The sequence below is a fragment of the Haplochromis burtoni genome, unplaced genomic scaffold (genome assembly GCF_018398535.1).
Source record: "Haplochromis burtoni strain Fernald_Lab_line unplaced genomic scaffold, NCSU_Asbu1 Contig_363, whole genome shotgun sequence".
Taxonomy (NCBI): domain Eukaryota; kingdom Metazoa; phylum Chordata; class Actinopteri; order Cichliformes; family Cichlidae; genus Haplochromis; species Haplochromis burtoni.
In genome coordinates this window covers 37,370-47,214 of record NW_024582724.1, presented here as the reverse complement: position 1 = coordinate 47,214, position 9,845 = coordinate 37,370, and the positions used below count along the sequence as shown (strand labels likewise).

The 9,845-nt window shown below is 40.9% G+C and overlaps 1 protein-coding gene across 1 annotated transcript in view; it reads left to right on the top strand.

Moving 5' to 3' along the window:
• Window positions 1-9,845, top strand: part of rrn3 (RRN3 homolog, RNA polymerase I transcription factor) — a 20,493-nt gene that overhangs the window by 7,768 nt on the left and 2,880 nt on the right. Inside the window, exons 9-16 of the mRNA XM_005943083.3 lie at window positions 204-299; window positions 2,002-2,125; window positions 2,529-2,659; window positions 5,710-5,840; window positions 5,940-6,127; window positions 7,255-7,363; window positions 7,668-7,820; window positions 8,502-8,586. Coding sequence (XP_005943145.1) covers window positions 204-299; window positions 2,002-2,125; window positions 2,529-2,659; window positions 5,710-5,840; window positions 5,940-6,127; window positions 7,255-7,363; window positions 7,668-7,820; window positions 8,502-8,586 — 1,017 coding nt within the window. The remainder of the gene's footprint in view (window positions 1-203; window positions 300-2,001; window positions 2,126-2,528; window positions 2,660-5,709; window positions 5,841-5,939; window positions 6,128-7,254; window positions 7,364-7,667; window positions 7,821-8,501; window positions 8,587-9,845) is intronic.

Genomic DNA, 9,845 nt, shown 5'->3' with positions numbered 1-9,845 from the left:
GTTCTCCAATCACCAGCATGACCATGCACTTAGTAACAAGACAACCTAGGTCACAAGTCAATAATTGTGTTATTAACATCAGATCTACCGCCGAGTCCTGTTGAACTTGTTAGCCCGTGGAATGTGGAGGTAGCTGACAGGCCGAGTCTCTGGGAAAGGCTGAAGCAAATAAACGATGATGATGATGATGATGATGATTTTAGGTGAACGCATCCCGCACACATATTGAGGAGGCTGAAGAAAACCGAGTGCAGACCCAGAAAGCAGAGGAGCAGACTGAGGAGTGTCTTTTTGACATGGTAAGAGCCAGCAGGGTTTGATGAAAGTAATGTTTTTCCACAGATAAAATAAAAATGACTTATTCCAAAGCATATGAATAATTGTCATGACAGTGAATAAATTAAATAACTTAAGAAGTCAACGTTTTCGGCCAGCATGTATGAGAGCTCAAATGAAACTGTAGTTGGGTTAGATTATTGGACATTTTTGGCACATGTGAAATCTGATGTGCAGGAGGTGACATGTTGTTGATTGTTGTGCTGTTAAATCAGCGACAGTTTTTTAAAACCAAGTTTTCAGGCTTTTAGGGAAAAAACACACCAATATAGAAAATGTCAATAAATGTACTTTCTGCGTAAAACATAACGACTCTGCACAAAAAGTCAGGCTGCTGTTCTTTTAAAAGGTTGAGTCTGGGTGTACTAGTGGTGCAAATGTCAGGCTGTAGTGGGTGAGTGGGTGTAGGGTTAGGTCAGTGCAGTGGTTTAGTGTGCAGGTGATCTTGTTTAAAAAGTTCAGGGCAGTTGAGGAAAGATGACGAAGGGAAGATCTCTGTTCCTGCAGTAACTCATAAAGCCAAATATGCAGATGATGGAGATGGCTAAACTTCACCGCAGTGGACCGGAGATGATACGCTGCTTTCCAGTGGCCCATAGGCTGTCCACAAGGTGCACAAAGTCTCGTTTGAAGTTCACAGGCTGACAGAAGTCATTAGTATGGACAACGATTGCAAAGGCCTTGTGGTTTTCAACAGCTCAAATCAAATCAAATCAAATCACTTTTATTGTCACATCACATGTGCAGGTACATTGGTACAGCACATGTGAGTGAAATTCTTGTGTGCGAGCTTCACAAGCAACAGAGTTGTGCAAAATACAAGAATGGCTACATCTGAAACTAATAAATATATGTACAATATATAATAGTATATGCATTTCTGGATGTGTATACTAAATATTTTTCTACGTGTGTGTGTGTGTGTACACATATTTTACAAATTAAATAGAGTAAACAATAAATAAAATATATAAAATAAAATAAAATATGCTGCAGATTAGTTGGAGCAATATCTGTCACACAGACACCAGCAGAGCACAAGGTACGGCCACGCGTCAGACCATAGAAGTACCAATACCAACCACCATGACTTAATGCAGTCTTGGGAGCCGATGAGGTTCAGCCAGGTGGCAGCAGTAAGGCTGAGTCAGTGGTGTCTGTGAGGCAGAAACCAAGATGGTGTCAGAACCTCCATACTGCTCTGGAGCAGATGATTGTTCCACACCTTGGCTGGTCTTTCAGGTGACCCCGAACTGGAGAGCGTGGTATGATCTACATTTTCCATTTAATAACATTTTTTGATCTAACATTCCTGGTGTTTCATGAGCACAGAGAGGTGTGTCACACTTCCTTTGCTCACATACTGTCCTCCTTTATATGTTAAAGACCCAGTAATTCATTCAGTCTTTAAGTCTGTGGTTGAACCCAACACCTCGCCACTGAAACTGCATGTGTAAGGCACCACATGAAGTCATCTGAACATGAGACCTGGGTGTGTTGGACTATAACTGAAACATCTAAGTGGACAGCCTGAATAAAACTATTCCTAGACATAAAATCTAAATAAGGAAACATGGGCAGCGTCCTGGACCCAAATTTGAATTTGTTCTCTTTATTCTTTCTTTTAATCCTGATAACCTCTGTGTGTATCCGGGTTTCTGTTAGGATGAAGACGTGTCAGCAGATGAGCCCACCAGGACGACTGTGATGGCCCATCCAGTGGCAGAAAGACTAGACACTCTCATGGCCGTGCTTATGGCTTACATCAAGGATGTCTGCTACGTCGATGGTAGATGCAGGAAAAAAGCTTTTTATACATTAAATCCATAAATATTTGGACAGTGACTATATTTTTGTCGTTTTGTCTTTATATACTACTAAAGTGCATTTAAATCAAGCAACCTTTGAAAAGGGTTTTTTTTAAATAAAAATGGCTCCTAATGCATTCATGCACTACTTTAAGTAATTGAATTGAAGCTCAAAGCCTGATTCAATCACATCTTTATTGATTGATTTTAGTCCGAATACTAACCATTGTTTAACCCTGACTTCTTAAGATTAGACCATCTTTTCCAGGCCCGACTGATACTGAATCCTTCAGTTTCTAAACTTTTGTAATGTAGGAAGATGGAGAATATTTATACTAAGCTGTACGTTAATATTTTTATGTATTGTATTTTCTCGTGTTTCAGGGTCTTTTCATGCGGAAAGGACAAAGGAGCTGTACAGAGATTTGTTGACTGTATTTGACAAGCTCATTCTGCCAACACATGCTTCTTGTCATGTGCAGTACACTCTCTTTTACCTCTGCAGCTTCAAACCGGTCAGTACTCCCCACATATACTGGGACCAGTTAACTTTGGTTTTTGCATTTTACTGGCAGTCTGGGTTTCAGCGACGAGATGTACAGGCACAGGAAAGTTTCCAAACTCTTACATCTTAGATAAAGATAAAATAGATAATTTGAGAATGATTTTAAATTCAATTCTGGAGAAGAGAAGCCATATATGAGAAAAATAATAATAATAATATTAATTGTGTCAGTCCTCTTACTGTAGCATTCTGGATCAACTCAAGGCTTTTAAAGGAGCATTTGGAGCAGCCTGGTAATTAGAAATTGTAATATTCCAGCCTAGAAGTAGGATAGCTTTATCTGATGTAAACACCACTTTCTGCATCTGTAAGGGCTGCTTTACCTCACAAATGGCACAGTATGACAAAGTACAGGTGGTGTGGGTGCCTGTGGAATCAGGAGACAGACACTATCTCTACTTTCAAGATCAGGCTTCAAACTTTCCTTTTTGCTAAAGCATATAGTTAGGGCTGGACCAGGTGACCCTGAATCCTCCCTTAGTTATGCTGCAATAGACGTAGGCTGCCGGGGATTCCCATGATGCACTGGGTGTTTCTTTTTCACCTTTCTCACTGGAGGTAGAGCTGGGCGATATGAGATTTTTTCATATCACGATATGTTTTTTTCATTTCAGGCGATAACGATATCTATCACGATATAAGCCAAATAACTATATTTGTAAGATTTAAATGTGCCGTTGCTCACAAGTAAAATGTGAAATAATCAGCAGCTTGTTTTTATTTAAATATTTATTTCCCATAATAAGTTCAACAGGGTAGATGTACTTAAGGAACATGAGACTTTTTCAGATAAATAAAGGCAAATATTGCAAACTACACAAAAGGCAGCCGCTAAAGCGTTTAAGTTTCAAAATAGAACAAACGAAACAGACTAAATTGTCAATTCCACTTAGAAACAAAATATTAATTCTAAAAATAAATCTTAGTTTGTTTTACAGAAGAACAGACAAAACTGACTAACTTTTGTCAATATCAAATAAACTGAGAACTAAAAGGAAATTCTCAATCTCTCCTTGTTGTATAGCTGAGCTTTTCAAACAGTTTTAACAGTTACTTTAGTCTGACAAAAGCCGAATGACGAATTAGCGCTTCCAGTCAGAGACTGAGCTGCACCGTTTATTGTATTTCCAGACTTGCTTTCGGCACATTTACAGTGCACGCTACTCTGTTTTTTGTCAGACTTGAAATAGCCGAAATACCTTCACACTACGGAACTTCTATGGCTCTTCCGTTCGACAATCTCTCCGGCGTTGGAACCATCATCTGTTTTCTCTTCGGTCACGCTCGGTTGATTTTTCTAGTCGGCACACTCATTTCCTCCATTACCCGCTGGCTGCTTCCCAAACAAACACACGTGCGGCTTGGCACTTGTGCTGTACGTAACAAGTCACGAACGTGACGCTGTCGGCTGTGATTGGTTCGGCTCTGCGCTACTTAATTTGGATTGGCTGTACTTTTTTTTTAAAGAGGACAAGAGCGGTCGAGGTCTATCGCAATAGTTTAATTTTCTATCGAGTAAAAAGTTATTTCACGATACATATCGTTATCGTTCTATCGCCCAGCTCTACTGGGAGGGTTTAAAAACAAAACATCGATTTTCCGTTTCAAATCGAGTTTAGCTTGAATAAAGCCACATCGATTCATTCAATCCTAAATCCATTTTTAAACATAAATGTATTTTGCCAGAAACTCGGGTTAAAGCTCACGAAACTATTTCACCGCCACCAAACAGCTAAAGCAGTAAATGAGAGCAGGAAGACGGATTGTGCACAAAGATGTAAACACGGAGCGTGGATGGAGCCCCGACAGCACGTGTGCAGACACGTCGCTGCTGAACGCCGACACCTCACAGACTCTGATGCTGCAGGTTTCATCACTCGGACCAAAATTCACTGAACCAGCAGCAAAAGAAGATCAAACTACATGTTTGATCAACATCGTCATTAATTCACTCGGACTTTGGCTGTTTAGCTTCCACCACAATAAGATCTCACTTCCTGCACAGCTCTGTCTCTGTGTACTTCAGGAACAGCTTCCAGTCTCAGATCTCTGTTTTCTGCATTATTTGTACAGCAAAACTTCAAAAACGACTTTGCTGTCAATACTGAAGAAATGTCAACTTTTACAAAACTCTCAGCTGTGTCTCTAATCAAACCTCTGTGACTTCAGCAGCATCAGGTCATGTTCAGATGCTGATTCGTGGTTTTCTTCAGTTTTTGTTCTACTGCAGAATATTTTTAAGGCTGCTGTAAAACGTCGGGCCAGGAAAATCTGCTTCATGTTTTTCTGTTTTATGCTCACTTACTTTGACACAAAGGCCTCTGCTGTGATGAGGTCTCACAAGTGTCAACTTTGTTTTTATACATAGATATAAAAATATGTATCTGATATGGATAATGATCAGAATTATAATATTTCTCTCTGAGTCCAAATGGAATCGAATTGAATCAATTATAGAAATGAGTGATGATATGCAGCCCTGATAGAGAGTGAAGAAGAAACGCTCAGTACATCATAGGAAGGCCCCAGCAGCCTATCGCAGCAGGGATGGTCGCCTGATCCAACCCTGACTATAGTCAGGAAAACGCCCCACAACATGACACACCGTTAGCCTGACTGATACAGGATGGATCCATCAGGCCAGACTACAGTTTGCTTCTATCATCCAGTCTTGGTGAGACTGTGGATCTGACAGGAGTGCCGCCCAGTGTGTCTCCTACTGCTGTTGTAGAGCTCTTCCATAGATTCAGGCTTTCAGAGTGCCCTGTCTCTTATATCTCAGCTGCCACTGACATTGCTACGCATATTATATTTACTCATGTTCACGGGTAGACTGGCTTTTTCTAAATCATCCTTGTCCTCAACATTCAGAATATATGATTTATAATGCATGTATTTATTTAGCTGGTTTATTCGTACTGACGTTTATCATTCATTACTTTGAGACTAAGAGCTTCTGGAGTTGTGTATATTATGTGTTTCCTGTGATATATGTCACAGGCCCTGGCAGAGGCCTTCTTGGATCACCTGTGGAAGATCCTGCAGAACCCGTCTCTGCCTGCTGTCCTTCGCCAGGCTGCCGCTGGATACCTGGGAAGTTTCCTGGCCCGAGCCAAGTTCATCCCATTGAGGTGAGTTTATGCAACACCTGCTTAAGACAGCACAAATGCAGCAGGTGCAGGTTTTTAACGGGTTCTTCTCTCATTCTGTGTCAATGATGATTCCTATAGCACTGTGCGGGCCTGTCTTGATTTACTGAGCTCCTGGATCCATCAGTACATCTACAGCCAGGACAGCTGTGGGAAACAAGTCTGCTGTGACGTCAGCTTGCACGGGCCCTTCTACACTTCCTGCCAGGCTGTCTTCTACACGATCATCTTCAGACACAGAGCATTGCTAGAGGCCAACATGAAGAAAGGTAGAATAGAAAACTTTGAGCTAATATCAGTTTATTTGTTTTAATTACAGGTAAAAAAAAAACCCCAATAAAATAGCATGGGAGCAAAAATTACCTCAGGCTGCTTGGTTTAATTTACTAAAATCAGTTAGATGTAAGCACAGGTTTCAGCAATGGGTCTGAATCATTACCTGATTTAACTAGCTCTAGTGTCACATTAAAGATGTCTCATTATGTATTTTATTGGCTTTCAGCAAGGCAATTATTTGAGTTCACTCTGTAGAAATCCCTTCATTTCTGGGATGGGTGCTTTCTCTCTTCCTGCGTGCCACAACAGTGATCCTTTTTAATTTTCATGAAGTAGATGGCTGTCAGATCTGTTGAGGCCACCAGATGGGGAACAAAGATTGTTTTCAAAGCACTGTGCTGACGCACCATGACACAATGGCACACAGCATGGTTTAATAATAATAATGATGGATTGGATTTATATAGCGCTTTTCGACACCCTCAAAGTGCTTTACAATGCCACTATTCATTCACTCTCACGTTCACACACTGGTGGAGGCAGCTACAGTTGTAGCCACAGCTGCCCTGGGGCAGACTGACAGAAGCCAGGCTGCCATATCACGCCATCGGGCCCTCTGACCACCACCAGTAGGCGGTAGGTGAAGTGTCTTGCCCAAGGACACAACGACCGAAACTGTCCGAGCCGGGGCTCGAACCGGCAACCTTCCGGTTACAATACGAACTGCCAACTCTTTGAGCCACGATCGCCCGTTAGGACATTTCCTGTGACTCTTCTCCCTCAGATGCCTCAGGATGTTTCTTAGAACTTGGCGTTGACTAACTTTAAGCCTCTTAACTTGAAAACTGCTTGGTCATCACCAGAAACGACACTTTATGCAAAATTCCAGTCAGTTTGAGATATCCATGATAAAGAATAGCGCACAGTGTAAGCTGTCAGAATGAGGATTTTAGGGAAAATGGCAGACATGCTGGAATTCATTTAGACTGACTAGAACACATGAGCTTGATCAACTGTTTTTAAATCAGGTATGGTTTTTGTTTTTGATGCTCTCCGGACCTTTTGGTCACACCTTGTCGAATGTGTTCTGACTCCTCCTCACTGGGTGTGTGTACGTCAGGTCTGGAATACCTGCAGAGTCTGAACCTGGAGCAGGTGGTGATGTGTCAGCTGAATCCTCTCAGAGTCTGCCTACCTTCAATCACCAACATGTTTGCTGCCATCACAAGGTGCACATGCCCCCAAATACCATTGACCTTCCTGTAATCCTGAACCCTCTAGATTATTTTTCAGGAACTTTTCAAGAACGAAATGATTATTAGACATGCTAATATTGAGGGGCCTCTGGTCGACTTCAAGTAAAAGCTCTACATTTGTTTTCTAACTGATGTAAAAACGCTAAAGTGTACAGCATTGTCAGTAGATCACAGTGCACGCACTAGTGTGTAGACTAGAAGAAAGTCTTTGCATCAGTTATGAAATGCTGGTGTTTTTCCTCCTCGTCATTCCTACCAGCAGTTGTTTTTGTTGCAGGAAGTACCAAGTGGTGTTCTGCTACACCATCATAGAGAGGAACAACCGGTGTGTGCTGCCAGTGGTCCGCAGCTCTGCAGGAGGAGACTGTGTGACCACCAACACCAACCCACTCGACAGTTTTTTCCCCTTCGACCCCTACCTGCTCAAGAGGTACACTCATTGTTTGATTTATTTCCATTTATTTTGGTTCGCACTCAGCAGCTAGGCTTAAGCGACATTCTTCATACTCCGATTGCTCCCTTTGTTCCCCATCACCAATACTGATACCAAAGTCTCTGGAGTGGCGGGGTCGAGTTAATGTGCACCCATGAAGATGGTGCTATCCATCCTTCACTATGACACTGGTGCTGGTGAACACCGATGGGCGAGTTTATCTCCCACTTCCACCATGATGAGAAAAGAAAATTAGTACGAGAGTAAACAAACAGCTAAAATCATATTTGCTTGAAAGTACAAAACGTACACTTTTTGTACGTTTTGTACTAAATCAGCCACTTGAAGCATGTGACTTCAGCTCCAGCAGAAGCTGGAGACATGTGGAAAATGTAACTTTTCTCACATTAAAAGAAACGAACGGGAAGCTCTGCTACGTTTCCATTATTTTCCATACATTCATTGTTTAAGTGCATCTCGCACTTCTATTATTCTGTTTAGTCCTCTTTCTACTATTTCCACGATTTAGCAGTGAAACCATTTTACTTAGATTATTTTAATCTTTCCAATATGTTTATTGGAAATTTGATTCCTGATTATATGGAAAAAACTGAAGCATGATAGTTTTCCCAGCACCTATGTCTGCACAAACAGTAAATATAAACTGTATATTTACAGGTCTGGTCAGCTCATTGAACCGTTGTACCAGGTTTGGGATGATCTATCAGACACAGAGCCATTTCCCACCAAAAGAGGGCAACAGGTAAGATGATGATTGTAACAGATTTATGAGGGTTTTTTTAAAAGTAGGGGATTTGGACAGGACAAAAAATTAAGCAGGCCTATAACTTCTTTTTTTTTTTTTTGGCCTGTCCCGTTTGGCTCTTCTGCATCAGAATTATTGTTTAAAGGCGAAGAAAGATGCCCAACGGATTTACTTTACCAAATCCACCACCCCAGCCTTGCCGTAATGGTCCATTTGATTCACCTTTTATTGTTTATTGGATTTTATTTAATTTTCACTTGCTAAACATGGGACAGACTTGACTGGGGAAAAGAAAAGGGAGAAAGAAAGAGGGAAAGAAAAACAGAGGGGAACAGGGACGGGGATAAAGGGCAAAAAACAAAAACCAACAAAACAAACAGACAAAATATACAAATATCAATCACCTGGATCACCTGCTGAGAAAGAAAAAAGAGAAAACAAGCAGAAGAAAAAAAAAGAGCAACATAATAAACAACATCACGATGATATATGGGAATATGACAGTAAGTACTAAATATTAAACATTATTGTGCAGCACATAAGTTTGACAGCGCACAGTGTGCTTTGAATTTATTTATTTAAAAGGTTCCTTCATGTCACGATCTGCTAGAGCAGATCGTTTTACAAGAAAAATGTTCGTGCACACGCACACATCCTCCAACCACACACGCTCATATTTTGCTCCATTGCGGTTTATTTCACACCTCAAACATTTAGTAAACAATTAAGCAAATACAAGTAATCTGCAATAAATTACAGGTAGTAATAAAATAAACTACTAACTCTTTTACGCTGCGTCCGCACCTACACGGGTGTTTTTGAACACGCAGCTGTTTCGTCCACGTAAACGGCGTTTCGAATCACCGAAAAAGGAGATTATTTAAAACTCTTTTTTTTGCGTTTACGTGTGGACGAGGAATACAGAGTTGGTCACGCAGCGTCAAAGGTATGTGCCTTTTTCCACGTCATGCTGTGGCCACGTTATTGTTTACATGAGATGAACTGCAGAATGACAGATAGAGGCAAGGCAAGTTTATTTGTATAGCACAATTCAACAACAAGGTGATTCAAAGTGCTTTACAGAGACATTAGAAACAAAAACAAATAAAAAGCATGATTTAAAATTGATAGAGACGAAATACTGTTAATCTGACTGTCTGCAGGTTTTACACGCAGTTACTGTCCCTCCATTTACAAAGGCAGAGGCGTCACAGTGTGATTGTTTTACATGTGGTTGTTTTTTCCTGTGTAATAAT